The sequence below is a fragment of the Artibeus jamaicensis genome, unplaced genomic scaffold (assembly GCF_021234435.1).
Source record: "Artibeus jamaicensis isolate MK-2021 breed Jamaican fruit bat unplaced genomic scaffold, CSHL_Jam_final contig_2170, whole genome shotgun sequence".
Classification (NCBI taxonomy): Eukaryota; Metazoa; Chordata; class Mammalia; order Chiroptera; family Phyllostomidae; genus Artibeus; species Artibeus jamaicensis.
In genome coordinates, this window is record NW_026521445.1 from 3,931,069 (window position 1) to 3,951,626 (window position 20,558).

The following is a 20,558-nucleotide window of genomic DNA, read 5'->3' on the forward strand; positions in this document are numbered from 1 at the left end:
ACACTCCACCAACAATAGAATACACATTCTTCTGAAGTACACATGAAACATTCACCAGGATCGACTGTATGCTAGGTCATAAAATAAGCCTCAATAAATTTAAAAGGACTGAAAACATTCAGACTATATTTATTATCCAACTGCAATGGAATAAAATTAGAAATCAATAACAGAAATGTGAGAGTCATGAAAATGTAGAAATTAAATACATCCTCAAATAATCAAAAAAGAAGTCACGAAGGAAATTAGAAAATATTTTGAAATGAATGAGAACAAAAACACAACATATCCAAACTATGGGCAACAGATGTTAAAACAAAAACTTGTCTCATGATGTTCTTAACAGCTGTAATCACAATTGCTAAAAAGTTGAAACCACCCTAATGTCCATCAGCTGATAATGGGTAAACAAAATGAGGTATATCCATACAATAGAATATTATTCAGCCATTAAAAGGAATGTGGTGATACATGTACAACACTGATAAACACCGAAAATATGCTAGGTGAAAAAACCCAGATATTAAAGTTCACATACCATATAATTCCATTTATATTAAATATCTGAAACAGGCAAATCCAGAGAGAGAGAGAGTAGATTAGTACTTATCAGGGCAGTGAGTTTGGCAGAATAGAATGTGGCTGCTAATGACAAGGGAGTTTCCATTTGGGGAGATAAAAAGTCCTGGAACTAGACAGTGGTAGAGGTTGTACCGCATTGTGAATGTATGTAATTCGACTGAATAAGTACACTTTAAACTAGTTTAAATGGTAAGTGTATTTTATCACAGTAAAAAAAGAGAAACACAACACTTTGGGAAGAAAATAATGTTAAAGTATTAAAGTAAAAGCTTTTAAATAGATCTGAAAGAGCCATGATTTCAGCAGATATCATAAATATAAAAACTATCGATACATAATTACGTTCCATACTTGTATGTGAGGCCAAGAAGCCTCAAGCGTGGGTTCATCCTCCTCTGGATCAAAATCTGGATTATCGCTTGGAGGAAGGGTACGGAAGATATTAGCACTGATCTGTAAAGAAAAATAAATTCATATTTATGTTCTTTGTTATGTAATTGAATTCAACAATGCAAAATGAAATATTTTTAAGATAACTTTATTTAAGAAAGAAGTTAAGCCCTGGCTGGTGTAGCTCAGTGGATTGAGTGCGGGCCTGGGAATCAAGCAACCATGGTTCGATTCCCAGTCAGGGCATATGCCTGGGTTGCAGGCCAGTTCCCAGCAGGGGACACACAAGATGCAACCATACATTGATATCTCTCTCTCCCTCTCTCCTTCCCTTCCCCTCTAAAGATAAATAAATAAAATCTTTAAAAAAAAAAAAAAAGAAAGAAAGAAGTTAAATTGTGGCTATGAGCTTAGTTTTAAAAAAACCTATAAACATCTTCAAGATATGAAGAAGGCAGGCATTAATTCTTCTCTGACTTATTCAGCAGCAAGCTACTGAAGATTACAGATTACTACTGGATTTCTCTTCCCTCCAAATTTCTCTTCCTTAAATTACAAGCTATTGCCCTGATCGGGTGGCTGATTTGGTTGGACATCATTCCACAAAAAAAAAGGTTGCCAGTTCAATTCCAGGTCAAGGCACATGCCAGGGCTGTGACTTTGGTGCCTAGTCAGGGCACTTAACCATATTTCCCTTTCTTTTCTCCCTCGCTTTCCCTCTCTCTCTAAAGATAAATAAAATCTTTTTAAAAACTACAAGTTGTTCTTTCCAGGTTTTTCTTAAAAAAAAAAAAAAAAGTAGAAGAAGGGAGGGAAGTATATTGGGGTGGGAGTCGGTTTGGAAGCATAAAGTTCCTAACTCTGCCTATCCCTAACTTGATTCTTTTCATTTTTCCACAACATCCCCTATATTCTAACCTAGCCATTTACTTATTTTGTAGCCACAAATTTGGTAAAATGTTTCCATTCATATCTATCTATCTATATATAGATATAGATATATATATCTATATATAGATAGAAGTTTGACTTCTATCTATAAAAGTAAAAGTAAAAGAATGGAAAAGATGTATCATGCAAAGGAGAATATCTATCTATCTATCTATATATATATAGATATAGATATAGATATAGATATATAGATAGATAGATAGATAGATATATCTATCTATCTATCTATCTATATATATAGATAGATATATCTATATATATCTATATATATATGAACAATGGATATATCTATCTATATATATAGATAGATAGATATGAATGGAAATATGGTGTGTATACACACACACACACACACACACACACTAAGGAAGAGGAGGGAAGGAGCAGAATATCTTCATTGCTATTATGCACAGTTTAAAATACCTCATAATAATTTAATTTACTGTATTTCATCTACTCTGAGCCCTTTTAAAAAATTAATCTCTGAACCCAGGAAGTGCTTTGAGAGTTTTCATTTTAGATTCAGTGAAATACAGTATTTATTCATCTTTCATATTATCTCAGTACTAAAGTAAACTATATATCCTTTTTCCCCAGCAAAGGATAGACTGTGGTCCCAACTCACAATTCTTTGAAGAATTATGTGCAGACTAACAGGTCAAATGGTTTAGTTTAGTCAACAATAAAGGCATATTATTGCTGGATTGGTCATTTGAGATAAACTGTTTGGGGAACAGAGGATGAGGCAAGGGGAATATAGTAGTGCAAAAAACTATTCTCACAAAGTGGCATCTCCCGTAGGCTAAATAACTGCTAACAGTCAATTACTATAATCATAAGACTTAAAAAGTAATAATGTAGAATTTGATATGCTAGAAAATTAACTACATATAATATACCAAAGATACGAACTTTAAAGGACTAAGTTGGTGAGTTGACTTCATTCTTATCTAAAACTTAAATATCCACAAGTTGAATCACACACACACACCTTTTTACTTGGGAAAAGAAATAAATTGCAAAATTTATTAGTATATAGCAATTGCAGAATAATATGATTCAAATTATGAGTACTTTCAATATCTAAGCAACAACTTTATAGAGATAAAAATAAAGTATCTTTCCAAGAACTTTCAAAATTCCTGAGTACAAACCATTTGAAATCAGTGGAAACACTACTGTGAATGTTGCTTTTCTCCCTGAACATCTTTTAATGATAAACACAAAATAAAAAAAACAAGAAGTCTATCAACAGTCACTATTTATATTCTCAAACTGTCACCTTTTGACTGTCTCTGGGAGTTCAGAAAGCCAATTTCATTTTGATTAATGTTCTATAGCTAACGATTTTGTTTTAATTTTTCAAAAAAAACGCGACCAAAATCTCCTAAGTCCTTTGAACAACTCTTCTAGCACAATATGATAAAAGGAAAAAACCCAACTGGTATATCAGGATGAAATTTAACTTTCTACACATTTTGCTCTTCCCCCAGAACACGTATTAGCAAGGGGATGGAAATGAAGGCAACTATAAGTTAAACTTGCTATAACCTTTGATACCCTGTACACATTTACACTTAAATTATGGTCTCAGTGACCCTCTAATTATTCCAAGTGATCTTTATTTTGTTAGTATGCATACAAAAATCCTAAGCAAATGTCTGTCTGATGAATAAGGTTGAACTATTAATAAACAATACCCTAATCTTTTAAAAAGTTGGCAGTTATTTTTCATATCACATATTGAAAACATTTATATTATTTAACTTCTGAAAAGTCCTGAGTTTTAATGAAAATTCAAGCATTATAGAATCTACAAACATGATATTAAAAATGTCCTAAATAAGAATTTTTTAGATCTGATTCCCTTCCCCACCAATGAAATGTAGAGAGACCCATACTATTCGATTGGTTCTCTTCTCCCTTTAGACTTTGTCTCTTGGTGACTATTCAGCCCGATGACATTAATTATCAATCTGTATAACTTTTTAAATTTTATTTTTATTTTTAAAATTTAATTGTTGTTCAAGTGCAGCTTTCTGTCTTTTACTCCCATCCCAGCCAGCCCCCCTCAGCCCTCCACACCTCCCTCCCATTTCCATCCCCCCTAGTTTTTGTCCATGTGTCCTTTATACTTGTTCCTCAATCTGTATAATCTTGAGTCTACATCCTTCTCCTAAGATCTAGATTTGTACTATCCGATATGGAAACCACTAGCCATTGCGGCTACTAAATCCCCCAATTATTATTATAAGCAATATTAGCATCACTGAAATGAATGGATAATCTTTCAAATGGACTATTTTTAAAAAACATTCTTTTGAGTCCATATAATATTACAAATTTATTAAAAATAAGTCTTGCCCTGGCTGGTGTGGCTCAGTGGATTGAGTGCCGGCCTGCAAACCAAACAAAGGGTCATCGGTTCAATTCCTAATCAGGGCACATGCCTGGGTTGCAGTCCAGGTCCCCCGCTGGGGGAGTGCAAGAGGCCATCACACATTGCTGTTTCTCTCCTTCCCTTTCTTCTCCTCTCTCTAGAAATACATAAAATCTTAAAAAAATAAAAAAGCCTGACCCTGACTGGTGGGGCTCAATGGGTTGGGTGTCATCCCAGGAACCAAGACTGCCAGTTCATTCCTGTCCAGGTCCCTGCCTGGTGGTATGTACAAGAGGCAACCCATCGATGTTTCTCTCTCTTTCTTTTCCCCCTCCCTTCCCCTCTCTCTCTAAAAATAAATAAATAAAATCTTTAATTAAAAAAAGGTCTCATTAATTCATAATTACACCTCAGATATTACTTGAATTTATATAAATCTGAGGAACATAAGTCTAGAAGCTTACCATTTTTACTATGTCAGAATACGCTGATTCAACGATTACACCACGATTAGTTGAAACATACTCAACCAATTCATTCAGTGTTGCTCTTTTAATTTCTTTGCTCTTCAAGTCTGAAACAGAGTCCATGAAATCGAACAGTATGCAACACTGTTGCAACTTCTGACAGAAGAGCTCTTGTTGTTCATTTGAAGTGGCATCTATAAATAAAAAAAAGAAACTTAGAATTAACCTACTCAGAAGTTACTTTTATATGCTCATTAATTTTATAGAAGCTATTCATGTACATAAAACTCTCAAAAATCTAGTGAGAAATTGACCCATCTACTTATAATCACATCATTCATGACAGAAATGGGATTTATATTGGACTTTTTCTTCTAATTACCCACAGTCAATAATAAATACCACTGAGTCTGTATATTTTACATATCTGGAATCTACCCTTTTTTCTTTTGTCATGTGCACTGCCATTTTAATGACTGACCATCTCTCATCTAGATTACATAAATGACAACTGCTCCTCTTGCCAGTGCCATAACCACAACTACCCCTGATTCATTCTGAACTACTTCAAAAGCTAAAATCTTGCTAAGATGAGATCTGATCATACTCAGCACTTTTCAAATATCCTGAAAAAATTACAGAATGAAGCTCGAACTCCTTAAGACTGCATAAAAAATGCAACCGCCTACTGTCAAGTCATCTCTTGATGCTTTCCAGCATGTGGTTTCACTTTGGTTAAACCATACTCCTGGCAATTTCCTGAAAAATTTACACTTTTGTCTCTGTCTTGAATGCTCTTTTTCCACATTCCCACCCTGGGAACTCTCTTCATTTATTAAGTTTCAACATAAGCATATTCATTCCCATCTCAGAGGCTTTCTCTATGGCACTGAAGCTAAATTGGTTGGTTAATCCACTTTTATCCAAATGTATCAGAGGTGCCTATCTCTATTTTAGTATTTATTATGCTACACGGCAATAATACCCCTAGAAAATATGAAGGCCCTAAAGACAAAAAACAAGTGTTATCGTTATCTCCATCTCTCCCTCTCCGTCCCCCAAGTTCCCTTTGTCTTACTAGCACAGTATCTGGCACATAATAGGCATTCAATAAATGTTTACTGTTTGACCTGCTACTTATTACAAAAATATGGGCACATTATATTGATTTGATTCTAACCAATGCACTAAATCCTTTTGTTTACAACATTCAAAAAATAATAAAACTTTAATTCTGAACTTTCAAATCTGTAAACAAGGACTTTCACTTAGTTCAGGTATTTAAATTTGTTGTACTGAGATTACATTTTAAAAAATCATATATTTCAATACTGACACTTAGCTCATAATATACGAAGTATTCCTCCATTCAAAACAAATACCTACTTTATATAAAGATACAGATAGGTATCTTCAAAAAAATGATAACCTAACCAAAGGTGCCTATGTTTTTTAAATTAGGGGACAGGAACCTAGTAAAATGACTATGCAACTGTATTCAAGTAGCTGTCCTTAAACGGGTGTAGATAAGATACTGTGCTAAATGCAGCAGGTCAGATATGCTAAACTCATTTTGACTGGTCAATTTTACTGAATGATAATTTAAAACATAATTTTTACAATGAAACAAATATGGATATTATAAAGAATGACAAAATTTATATGATTCTGAAGTAAAAATATAAACAGTCTTTAAAAAATGTCGCCCAGGCTGGTGTAGCTCAGTGGATTGAGCACGGGCCTGTGAAGCAAGGGGTCGCCGGTTCGATTCCCAGTCAGGGCACATGCCTGGGTTGCAGGCCAGTTCCCAGTGGGGGACACACAAGAGGCAACCATACATTGGTATTTCTCTCCCTTCTCTCCTTCCCTTCCCCTCTAAAGATAAATAAATTTAAAAAAAAATAAATGCCAAACATTTTTTTTCCCTCTTCCCCCCCCCCCCTCCCCCCCCCCCCCCCCCCCCCCCCCCCCCCCCCCCCCCATTCTATTTGCTTATTTTAAAAAATTTTTTAAATGTGAATTTGCTACAGCCCATTTGGGGCTATGCCAGAAGTCTCCTTGTGGTAGTTGTATACTTGCAAAAAATTTGTGTAACATTCTCTGTTGCACATTCAGTGGCTCCCTGCCACATAAAAGCTGAGGTTTACAGTCCTAGGACTGGCATCAGAATCCACATCATCTTAACAGAGTACAAGACATTTTTCAATAAACCACTGAAAATAGTTTTCAAAAACCATTTCAATAAAGTTTTTGATTTAGGTTTCGGAAGTGGGAATGTTTTAAATGTATCCTTTAAAAAACACCATTAAATTTGCTGTGATTTTTAATAGCAAGTTAATAACATGTTAAATAGTTATCTTTACCCCAGAACTAAACCTCATTCTATAGGGGTTAAGAGTGAAGCAACATCTGGCTACAAACTGCATATAACCTTATTAGTCATACCCTCACTAGTTCACTATCCTTGCTCATCACAAAATGATCATTAGTCATTCAAAGCAGAATATGCTATTCCATGAGAAGTGAGTTGTATCCCAAAATGCCTTTTTCTTAAATCCTCTAGGGGGGGCTTGCCCTTAAAGTTAAAATGGGGATATGCATTTAATATCAATTAATAAGTGATGTCCACTTAAAACTGGTATTGAGTTGATTTCAATAAGTAGATGTCTGCTTAATACTAAGCTTGAAAGATTTATTTTTAGTGAGAGGGGAAGGGAGAAAGAGAGAGAGAGAGAAACATCAGTGTGTGGTTACCTCTTCAGCACTTCCCCCTGGGGACCTGGCCTGCAACCCAGGCATGTGCCCTGACTGGGAATGAATTGAACTGGCAACCCTTTGGTTTGCCAGCCGGTGCTCAATCCACTGAGTCACACCAGACAGGGCTGCTTATTAGAAGATGGACACCTCTGCTTTTTGTAAGGTTCCAAATTAGGCTAAACTTATTAGAGTGGGTGTGTATTACACTAGAAAGGGGTGACTATTTGAGCTGTAAGAATCCTTAACTCACATTGTACAGGAAATCCCCACAGTTCTCTTAGTTACTAAAATCCTTATTTAGAAAAACATCTATATCCCTATTATATGGCTTTATATCTTTATTATAGTGTGTATATGTATATGTCTACATATAATTAAATTCCAATACAATGATGGTTTGGGGAAATAGGTGTCATACCTCTAGAAGTTAACTCAGTTCTAACAGTCTTTAAATATTTTTTAGCTGTTTTTCTCATGTTAAAAGCAACACAAATTCATAAATATCCCATTTTAATATGTGATAGCCAGTCCTAGTCTCTCTTCCCTCCCCCTACATCCTCCTCAATGTGAAATCTCTCCTTTTCCTGTTTTCCAAAGGCCATGCCTTGTCCATACTTTTTTCCCTCCCTGAAATACCTTACCAGATTTTCTCCTGTTCCCAAATCCTACTCACTCTTTAAGAATAAACTTAAATCTCATTCTCCACAAAACTTCCCTTAGGTAGACACTCCCAATCTCAATCGCAGAGTCCAGAGTACTGGTTGGGAGTACTCAGTACCTTTAGGATTGTATTTAACAAGTATTTATTTTATCGCCCTCCACCCCACCTCCCCAAAAAGACTGCTGAGTCCTCAAAGGCAAGAATCATTCACTTATCAAGGTTTCCTTTTCATTTCATATACACCTAGCATAGGATATAAAGGGGATTAAAAAATATGTGATGCATAAACACTGGATTTAAAGAACAAAGAGCATATACTGAAAAACAGGCTACAGACAACAGAAAGTTCAAATTTGGTGCTAGATACCAAAATGGCATAAATAGTAGATTATTACATCATGTCTATCCTTAAGAATTTATAACAATGACCATTTTTATCAATAACCTACCTTCTTGGTAGATTCAAATGGATTAAATGAGATAATGATCATGAAGATGAGTGCATCATCATGTATTTCAAAGTGGGTACACCTGGAAAGCATTTTTCTCTTACACCACATGTTAGCAGCCTATGGCTAACATGTGACAAGACACAAAATGATTTTCAGACAAGATTGATAAATAGTAAATTCAGAAACATGTCACATTAAAAAAGGAAGTTTCTTTTCTGGGCACCTAATTCTTATGTCTTTTCTGGAAAGAAAATGATGTTTTTCATAGCTTCTCTATTCAGTAACCCATCTCTTAGCCTACAGATTTACTGGTATTTGAAATTGTTTATTCTCTTCCAGAACTACATCCCAGTATTACCTAAAGCTTAGGTGGGATAGGTCACATCTGGATCTTTCCAAACATTAGAAATATTTAGAAAGAAGTTAACATTTCAATTCCTTTGGTGCCAAGTTAAAATAGAAGTTTCTGGGACTATATAAAAAAAAAACCCAAAACACTAATTCAAAAGAACATAAGCACCCCTACGTTCACTGCAGAATTACTTATAATTGCCAAGATATGGAAGTAACCTAAGTGTCCATCAGTATATGAGTGGATGAAACAACTATGGGACATTTACACAGTGGAATACTTCTGGGCCATAAAAAAAAAGAAAAAGAAAAATTTACTCTTTGCAATGGCACGGATATACCTGGAGAACATTATGCTAAGTGAAATAAGCCAGTCAGAGAAAGATACATACCGTATGATTTCACTCATATGTGGAATCCAATGAACAAACTGAACTAACAAGCAAAAGAGAGACAGACTCATAGAGAGCAGGCTGAGAGCTATGGGGGGGTCATTAGGGGGTGGAGGGATCAAGCAAAAATGAAAATGCACTCATGGACACGGACAACAGTGTGGCTGTCTAATCACCACTGTTGTGTGGTGACTGCAGGTGGAGTGGGGTAAAAGGGGATAAATGGTAATGGAAAAATACAATTAAAAAAGTAAATTAAAGGCTAAAATAAAAATAAAAGTTTCTAATCCTCAATTATTTTTATATATTAAAGAATAATCTAAAAAAAAAAGAATAATCTTTTTCTACCTAACCCTTCCTGTAAGTACATGTTCTGAGCAGTCCTCTGTGCTATGTAATAAATTATAATACTACTACTAACATTAGTGCTTGCTTCATGCCAAACACAATTCTAAGTGTTTCATATGTGTGAATTTTTTTAACTTTCAAAACAGTCCCTTGAGGTTAGTTCTGAAAGTTAGAGATGATTTCCCATCTTCAAGTGGGAAAGTTACAAAATATAAAATAATGCTATCAGTCAATAATTGCTATTTACAATACAAACAAGGCCAATTCTCTACATAATCTGGAATGAAAAAATCTGAAAGTACTTACAAGAGTAAATGTAAATAGAACAATTAAAAATAAATCATAATTAATTAAAAGCACAAAAGATATAGAAATTACAAGGTTTTTGATTGCTATTATTTTAAGCACTTTCTTTGTGCTGAGTTTCTTGGCAGCTAAGGTGAAATAGGTATGGAAGAGTAGACCTGATTGTAAAAGGTTAAATAAGAGAAGACGCTACTGTTATCTACCTTTGGATGGCTTAGTTCAAGACATGCAATGTTTTTATACAGGTAAACATTTTTGGGATGCTTATTCTAGTAAGAAAAGGTAAGGATGACAGTTTACATCATTAAAAATATTAAAAAATATTTTTCAGTTGTAAATGTTTAATATGTCCCAAATCTTAGGCACCTTTCTGAAACATCAGTTACACTGAATTTTCTCCTTAGAAAAAAAGAAAAAGTATATTTTGATAGGCTGAAAAAAGATCAGACTATGTTCTGGATATATTTCACAAATATAAATAAAAATTTTTGAGAAAAATAATGCATAATAATTGTATCCGTTAAATGTAAAAAGCACTCACAGTATCTACACAGGCCACTTAATGCTGCAGCTTCACCATTACAGGAATGCTTGCAAATGATGTCTGTCATACTCCACGACATTTCGGTCTGGCAGTGTCTTACATTTTGGCAGCCATGTCACACTCTGTTTTTACTTGACTATTTGTACTAGGCTAATGTTGATTCTCCATTGCCATTTTCAATGTGAATGTCTATTCTGATTCCTATGGTGATAGGTATTTCACTGAAAGGTTTAAAAATAAAAACACTTCTGGAAACACACAAGTTCAAAGGAAAAATTCAGAACACCTTACAGTATTACATCACATAGCAACTAGAATGGTGGATGGTGACAGTGTCATTGTTTTTGCATCATGCCCAAAGTACAGCATAGTATCTGTTTGCTCAGTCACCTACAAATTTATTGCCAAAAACCCAAAATTTTTGTTGGAGCAGTTAAAATGAGGTCTTCTTGAAATGATGACATGTACCTATTTTGAGGGATAATAATTTCTTCTAAAATCTGTAAATGTATCAGGAGCAAATAAAGAATCCATATTTAAAATTCTAGTGACTACTATTTGAATGAAGAGAAAAACCCAAGCCTATACATAAACCTGTTAGTATACAGGGTCTGGTGCAAATAATACCCCCTTTTTTATTACAAAATCGTAAGCATGTAACTCTGTAATATATTAATATCCCACTTAAGCACACCATATGACACTTTAGGTGAAATGTTCAAATTAAAACTATAAATTATTACACTCATATTATTACCCTACCAACCATACTCAAGCAGGCGTTACTTCTGCCAGACCCTGTATTTTGACTTCTCTAAGTATTTACCTAAGAGCAATTCCAACCACTAATTAGTATCAGAGTGTATCATATTTGACAGTTTTAAAAAACCTTAAGCCTGTATGTTGCTTAAAGGAAACTGGATTACAACTTAAGGATATTATATAATAATGAAATACCAATTCACATTCATCTTTTCAATAACATCAGAGCTAAGGATTTACTAAAAATGCTCTTCTAAAAATATTAATGATTCCTCAATATAAAAGCTCAGCAAGAAAATTATAAAAGATACAAGAAAACTGCAAAAGCAAGGAATTATCTAAAAAACAAATGTGCCTTGCTTTGAAAAATATATAATTAGTTTAAATCTGACTAGATGAATTTTTAAAATGTATCTTAATTGTATTCTATTTGATTATGACTGAAATTGGATCCCACTAAAAAGTTCTCACCACTTTAGAATTCCCTGCATGGTCTTCTGCTGAGGGAGACCTTTCATCTCCCAGAATTAACACAACTTTTGAAACTCGCAAAGCCCAGGTAGGTCATCCCTACTTATCTCTAAATTCTTAACTTTTTTTCAATAAACAAACTTGAAGATGTATCTGGCTTACACTTCAAAAAATACTGTTTTAAAAAACTATTTTCAATGTGTGGGTTGCAACCCATTGCTGGGTAGGAAGATTATTTTAGTGGGTCACAACCAGAAATTTTAAAATAAAAATATCAGCATGTTGCATGTAAGAGTATTATTTCATAAACTGTATCTGAGTACTGAGTTATAAAATAAAATGTTTCTTACTATAGTTTGCACTAAGAAAAAAAGTGTGACAGCCACTGCTGTATAATATGTAAAGTATTGTTAAGATGCCACACTACACTGCATGCCTCAAATCACAAAGCAAATCTGCAATGAACCTGGGATTCAAATCACATAGAATGCAAGAAAAAGTATAAGACTAATGTCTTTGAAATATCAACTGTTCCTTTAATAGCTTTATTTCAAATCCCTACCCTCTTAAGAAATTTACAATGCCTATTTCCAGTATTCAGAAATTCCAAATTTGTTTATCTCCTCCCCTTCGCTCCAGAATAAGAGAGTAGACTTCTGGTCAAGATGGCATGGTAGGCAGATATGGCTTGCCTCTGCACAACCACAACAAAATTACGACTAAAATATAGAACAACCATTGCTCAGAACCGAGAGAAATCAAGTTGAATGGAAGTCTGACAACTACAGAATTAAAGAAACCACACCCATCCAGACTGGTAGGGGGGCACAGATGCAGAACAGGCTGGTCCCGCATCCACATGTGGTGGATAAAAATTCGGGAGAGATATCTCGGGAGTGAGGAGTCCCAGCCTCGCACCAGGCCTCCCAGCCCAGGGCTCCAGTGCCAGGTGGGTAAGTCCTCACAACTTCTGGCTGCAAAACCCAGTGAAGACTGAGTCAGTGGAAGAAACTTTTGGAGCACCAAGCAGTTCCTCCTGAAGAACCCACACACAGACTCACCTACTCAGACTCACTCCCTCTGGGCTTTGGCACCAGGGTGGCAGCTTGAGGGGCACCAGAGGTGTGCAGGGGGAGGCTGAGGTTTCAGGCATCAAGGCAAGTAGAGGCCATTCCTTCTCTGGGCCCTCCCCCAACAGGGCCAGCAGACTGTGGCCCTATCTAAAATTCCACCAACCTGGCTAATGCTGTTTAACCCACCTTGTGGATTACCAGAGACTCTGCCCCCACCTAAGCTGCTTTTCTGTATGAATGGCTCATCTTGGCTCCTGCTACACAACTTCTAAATCCTCTCAAACAAGCAGCATCTGGCCTCACTGAGCCCCAGGCCCAGAACTAGCTGCCTAGATTCACCACTTGGCTTCACCTGGAAATCTCCAAGCCTAGCACAAGTAGCAGCCATCTCAGACTGCTTTATAACTCAGGCAGGGTGGCCCCCACACAAAACACAGGTGGGGGATGATATTGGCCTGCAACACCTGGGAAACCCCAGGACCAGTACACCCAGTAGGCAGCTACAGACCACATCGAAGCACCACCACCCTGCCCCTGTACAGCTGATCCTCCATGGAGGGTAGTGGTAAGTGGTCACAGCCAATCCTTTCAGCTGACTAGTCTGGGAAAATCCCTCCCATTGATCTGCCAACAGCTACCGAGACTGAACTATGAGAGAGAGGCACACTCAGCTCACATGAAGGGCATGCCTCAAGGATCCAGCTTGAGTGATAGGAGACAATGTGCCACTGGACCCTACAGAACACCTACTGTATACATTAGGCCACACTACACCAAGACACAGAATCAAAGCAGCTCTACCTCATACACAGAAATAGACTTCTAGCCAAGATGTAGATGTAAGTAGATCCACTTTGCCTCCTCACACAACCAAAAGGACAACAAATTTAAAAACAAAAAATAGCCAGAACTGCCAGAAAATTGAACTGTCTGACAGCCAAAGGGTTAAAGAAGAAATATTCATTTAGATTGCTAGGGGCTGGGTACAGTTCCTGTAGTCCCAGCTACTCAGGAGGCTGAGGCAGGAGGATCACTTAAGCCCAGGAGTTCCGGGCTGTAGTGAGCTATGCCAATTAGGTGTCCACACTAAGTTCAGCATCAATATGGTGACTTCCTGGGAGCGAGGGGCCACCAGGTTGCCTAAGGAGGAATGAACCGGCCCAGGTCGCAAACAGAGCAGGTCAAAACTACCATGCTGATAAGACTGGTGGGAGGGGTGGAGACAGGCAGCAGGGGCGGAGAGGATGCACACACAGCAAGGTGGCAGCTGGTGGGCCAAGCAGTCCCACATTTGCATGTGGATAAACCAGAAGGAACAACTGGGGAGCCAGACAGACAGAACAACCCAGGGTCACAGTGCAAGGAAACAGAGCCTCAAAACCTCTGACTGGAAAAACCTGTGGGGGTTGAGGCAGTAAGAGAAACTCCCAGACTCACATGAAGAGTTTATTGGAGAGACCCACAGGGTCTTAGAATGTATACAAACCCACCTACCTGGGAATCAGCACCAAAGGGGCCGAATTTGCTTGTGAGAAGTGGGGGAAGTGACTGAAAGATGGTGAGCTGAGCAAGCAGCATTGTTCCCTCTCTCACCCCTCTCCCACATATAGCACCACAACTCAGCCATGTGGGTTGCTTGCCCTGCCATGGTAAATACCTAAAGCTCTGTCTCTTAGAACAAAATAGGCACTCTGTCAGAAAAAAATATGGCCCAAATGAAAGAACAGATCAAAGCTCCAAAAATAGAACTAAGCAGTAAAGAGATAGCCAACCTATCGGATGCAGAGTTCAAAACACTAGTAATCAGGATACTCACAGAAATGGCTCAGTATGGCTGCAAAATAAAGGAAGAAGTGAAGGCTACGCAAATTGAAATAAAAAAAATATACAGGGAACCAACAGTGAAGGGAAGAAAACCAGAACTCAAATCAATGATTTGGAGCCGAAAAAAGAAATAAACATTCAACCGGAATAGAATGAAGAAACAAGAATTTTAAAAAGTGATGAGAGGCTTAGCAACCTCTGGGACAACTTTAAACATTTCAATATCTAAATCATAGAGGTGCCAGAAGGAGAAAAGGAAGAGCAAGATATTGAAAATTTATTTGAAAAAAAAATGAAGGAGAACTTCCCCAATCTAGCAAAAGAAATAGACTTCCAGTAAGCTCAGGGTCCCAAAGAAGTTGGAAGCACACACCAAGGCACATCATAATTACATTAGCCAAGATTAAAGATAAAGAGAGAATCCTAAAAGCAGCAAAAGAAAAGGACAATTACCTACAAAGGAGTACCCATAAGACTATCAGCTGATTTCTTAAAAGAAACCTTACAGGCAAGAAGGGGCTGGAAAGAAGTATTCCAAGTCATGAAAGGCAAGGACCTACATCCAAGATTACTCTATCCAGCAAAGCTATCCTTTGAATGGAAGGACAGATAAAGTGGAAGGACAGATAAGGTGCTTCCCTGATAAGGTCAAGTTAAAGGAGTTCATCATCACTAAGCCTTTATTATATGAAATGTCAAAGGGAATTATCTAAGAAAAAAAAAGATGATCAAAAATATGAACAGTAAAATGACAGCAAACTCACAACTATCAACAACTGAACCTAAAAATGACAAAAGCAAAAACAAACTAAGCAAACAACTAGAACAGGAACAGAATCACAGAAGTGGAGATCACATGGAGGGTTATTAGCGAGGAGGGGGAAGATTGGGGGGAAGTTACAGGGAATAAGAAGCAAAGATGGTAGGTACAAAATAGGGGGAGGTTAAGAATAGTATAGGAAATGAAGAAGCCAAAGAATTTTTATATACAACCCATGGACATGAACTAAGGGTGGTGGGGAATGCTGGTGGGAGGGAGGTTGCAGGGCGGAGGGGAATAAAGGGAAGAAAAAACTGGTACAACTGTGATAGCATAATCAGTAAAATATATTACAAAAAATAAATAAGCACAGAGAGGCTGCCAAAACCAGGAGACAAAGAAACACTGCCCAAAGGAAAGAACAGCTCAAAACTCCAGAAAAAGAGCTAAATGAAATGGAGATAAGCAATCTATCTGATGCAGAGTTCAAAATACTGGTCATAAAGATGCTCAAGGAACTTGGTAAAAACCTTAAGAACATAAAAAGATCCAGTCGGAAATGAAGGATACACTAATTGAAATAAAGAACAATTTTCAGGGAAACCACAGTAGAGTGGATGAAGCTGAGAATCAAATCAATGATTTGGAACATAAGGAAGCAAAAAAACAACCACACAAACAAGAAGAAAAGAGAATTTAAAAAATGAAGATAGTGTACGCAGCCTGTGGGACAACACTAAGCAATCCACCATTTACTTCATAGGGGTGCCAGAAGAAGAGAAAGAGCAAGAAACTGGAAATCTAGTTGAAAAAATAATGAAAGAAAACTTCCCTAATTTGGTGAAGGCAATAGACATGCAGGTCCAGGAAGTACAGAGTCCCAAACACGACAGATGTAAAGAGGACCACCCCAAGCCACATCATAATTAAAATGTCAAAGGTTAATGATAGAGAGATGAGAGAGGGCTTATGGGAGAATGGGTGAGAGGCAAGGGGATTAAGAAGTACAAATAGGTGGTTGCAGAATGGCCATGGGATGTAATGTACAGTAGCCAAAGAACTTACAGGTATAACCCATGGACATGAGCAGGGGTGGGGGGAAACGCCTGAGGTAGTAGGGGCTGGAGGGGAGCAAAGGGGGATAAATCAGGGGAACTGTAATAGCATAATCAATAAAACATAATTTGAAAATAAAAATAAAAGTAAACAAATAGATATAAACCCACAATAACAAAGAAAACAGAAGAACAGGCCCTCAGGCAATAAACTTCAACAAATTTTTGGAAAACTGAAAATACATGAAGAAGTCTTGCCCTGGCCAGGTAGTTCATTGGTTACAGTGTCATCCCAGTACACCAAGGTTTGGGGTTTGATCCCTGGTCAGGGCACATACAAGAATCAACCAATGAATGCGTAAATAAAGTGGAACAACAAATCTCTCTCCTCTCTCTCAAAAAAAAATTTAAGTTAAAAACAAACAAACAAAAAAACAAATAGCAAGCGACAAAACCCAAACAGACGAAGTCACCTCCTAGAAAGGGAATTGCATACAAGGTTCCTACGAACTCCACCTTAGAAAAGCCTGGTGAAATACAGGATGGGATTAAAACATGAGCCGAAAATAGGGGATTTATATAAATCTGTGTGCAACTAAACAGTCTACTACCCCACTCCAAAAGATAGTCAAGCACTCATACTCCAGGCCAATGAAAGAAAAAGGAAGATTCTTACCTAAAGAAACTGCATAATCCCAGAGTCATATATTTTAGCTTTTACCTAATTCCCTGCTCAATTACTCTAAAATAAGGAGTCAGTCAATATATCCCATCCTACTTCTAAAGTGATGTTTTTGTTCACTCATACATATTAATAGAAAATAAAGAATTACCATTCAAGGAAAGCCTATAACAAAGAAAACTAAACAAGTAGAAAGAAATAACCCCAAACAAAGGAATAACTTAGCATATCACTGTGACATTTCAGATGCCCACGAGAAAAGACTAAAAGCTTTCAGATTAAAAAATAATTACAGAAGAACCAGAGGCAAATATCCATCACATTTTGTATCAGCAAGAGTGATGCCAGAAGACAATGTGGCTATGCCATTAGAATTCTGATGCCAATCTAGAACTACGTAACTAGCCAACAATATCAATAAAACATTTTGTTCACTAAGGGCATTTTCAAAGCGGCAAATGCGTACTAGGGAAATTTAGCACCCTCACTACCTTGCTTATTAGCAAATTACCTGAGGATGTGAAGCAGCAATAAGGGAAAAAGAGAAAGGAATGGAAGCCAGGAATAGGGAAGCAACCCAGAGAAGTAAACAAGGCCTAGAGAGCAGCTGGGCCATTTAAAGTAGGAGGAAAAAGGCCACATGAGACTGTTCTCTACAGGAGGATGAACAGGATATCCTATATCAGGGGTGCCCAACCTTTTGGCGTCTCTGTGCCACACTGGAAGAAAAGTTATCTTGGGCCACACATTAAATATATTGCAATATGTATTCACAACAAGTCTCATAATGTTTCAAGTAACTTTTAACGATTTTGTGTTAGGCCGCATTCACAGCCATCCGGGGCTACATGTAGCCCGCAGGCAGCAGGTTGGACACCCCTATACATGAATATCTGCAGGGGAAAAAATGGAGAATATGTTAAAGGTACAAGAAAAGAAAGACCCAATTAGAAACTCCAGAAAATACTTAAAAATCTAAATAAGGAAGGAAATGTAGTAATACATAGCTCTAAAGTCTATATGCAGTCAGACAACACATAAATCTTGTTCACTTTCAACTTTTAGAATCAACTTACAACTTACAGAAAACCTGATTGTGGCTATAGAAAATATTACCAACCTTAAAAAAGTAACACAGATAACTAAAGTTGAGGGTGAAAGAAGAGGAGGAGAAACTGAGGCACACTACCTTTCCAAGCCACTTCCAATCAATCCTCCCTTTTACAGCCTATAATAACTGATATTCAAAGTTCCCTGAATGGTCTGTTTGCATATGCACTGGTTAGAATGGACTTTCCCATCATTTTTCTTCATTCTCTTCAGGAGTAAACAAAGACAGTGCCCTAAACACTATCCAATAAGAAAAAAACTTTAGCCAAAGGAATTCAAGTCTACCAGGATCATTAAACATAACCATACCCCGTTATGACATGAATCAGGCAAGATATTTTAGTATACTACTGTTAAATATTTACAAGACTTCCTTGTTCTCAACCCATGCTTATCAAGTGTAATAGTTTTAAAACTTGTCCACAAATTATTTGACATCCACTTCTCAAAAGGTGGAGTTTATTTCTACTCGTGTGAATGTGGGCTGGACTTAGTGACTTGCTTCTAGGGAACAGTTATTTCAGAAGTGATGGTCTAGTTCACGGGTGGCAAACACAAGGCCCGAGGGCTGAATCTGGCCCTCACCTTCTTTTATCTGGCCTAGCACCTTGTTTCTATCCAGTGGCGGCCGCCAAGCTCTTGCTTAATTGTTAAGGAGTAGTTACATTTATACAGTTACATTTACACCTAAAATCACATTCAGCCCTTTGAAGGCAACAGTGAGGCAGATGTGGCCCTCAGTGAAAATGAGCTTGACAGTCTTGCTATAGTTTATAAAAGTGAGGCTACATGACTTCCAAAGCTAATTCCTTCTGAAAAGATCCAGTCACAAGAGTTCTCAAGGTTCACAGAATAAACTATTTGAGGAAAATAATAGCTATGTAGTTGGACACACAGCCTAGATGACTACATTGATTCATTTGATACTAGTAAACTTTGTAAGAAATTTCTGAAGTAAAATTCTTTAGGAAAATATTGTAAGGATGTTTAACATTGCACTCTTTGATGTCCATTTATGTTACCTATTTAGGAAGATGATACCATTAAATCTAAGAAATCCTTAAGTTTGCCAAGAAGCATGATGTTCGCAATACATTTTTTTTCTTTTTAAAAATATTTTATTTATGTTTAGACAGAGAGGAAGGGAGGGAGAGAAATATCAACGAGTGGTTGCCTCTTGCACAACCCAGACACGTGCCCTGACTGGGACTTGAACCAATGACCCTTTGGTTCACAGGCCTGTGCTCAATCCACTGAGTCACACCAGCCAGGGCTCTTCACATTAAATTTTCAATGTCTGCATCTATTCCTCTGCCTTATACACTCAGATACACGGTTTCTTTTTATCATACACAATACTGATACAAATTAACCAAGCTCATAACACAGTTATAAATGCCAATTTATTAATTTAGGATGAGAAGTTATTCCCATATTCTAATTATGTGTTCTGAAAAGAAGACCAAAAGGAAAAGCCAAACTATAATCAGATTGATATTTGGTGCATTCATTTTCTACTGCTTACTAAGAAATTACCACAAATCTAGTGGCTTAAAACAATAGTAATTATTACTCATCACAGTGTCTTTGGGTCAGTGATTCAGACAGGGCACAGCAAGGACACCTCATCTCTGCTCCAAAATGTCTAGGGCCTCAGCTAGAAACCTAGAAAGCTAGGGTGTAGAATCCTGTGAAAGCTAAGTCACTCCTATTGCTTTTAATTAGGATTCAATTAAATAAATATAAGATTTACTTAGATTTTTGTTTCTTCTGTGTCAATTTCAGAAGCTGTTTATTTCAAGGATTTTCTCAATTCTTTTAAGTTTGCAAATTTATTGGTGTGATTATATACGTAAAAGCTATGAATGCCTAGGTAAGATTAAAATACTACTGTATTTTTTGGACTATAAGATGCACTTTCCTCTCCTCACCCAAATTTGGGAGGAATAATGGTTGTTAATGCTGCTGTTGAGTTCTGTTTACATTTACATTGGTGAAATAATGTTATTGATGTCATTAAATATTTTACCACTTTTTTTGCTTCAAAAGTTTTTTTCCTCTCTAAAACCTAGGTGTGTCTTATGGTCTGAAAAATAGGGTAATTATTACTACAAAACAAGCTAAAATTTTAGTCCACAAAATCAACTTCTAGGAAGACAAGGTAAGGAGCTCCAAAGACATGCTCCCCAGGAAAACTGATGAAAATAATTTTATTTTGAAACAACTTTTGGAAGCCTCTG

The 20,558-nt window shown here is 36.8% G+C and overlaps 1 protein-coding gene across 1 annotated transcript in view; it reads right to left on the bottom strand.

The window, feature by feature from the left end:
* Positions 1-20,558, bottom strand: part of PPP2R5A (protein phosphatase 2 regulatory subunit B'alpha) — a 71,820-nt gene that overhangs the window by 29,729 nt on the left and 21,533 nt on the right. The window contains exons 2-3 of the mRNA XM_037136960.2: positions 4,768-4,964; positions 934-1,035 (exon numbers count right to left, since the gene is read on the bottom strand). Of these exons, the coding sequence (XP_036992855.1) occupies positions 934-1,035; positions 4,768-4,964 (299 nt within the window). The remainder of the gene's footprint in view (positions 1-933; positions 1,036-4,767; positions 4,965-20,558) is intronic.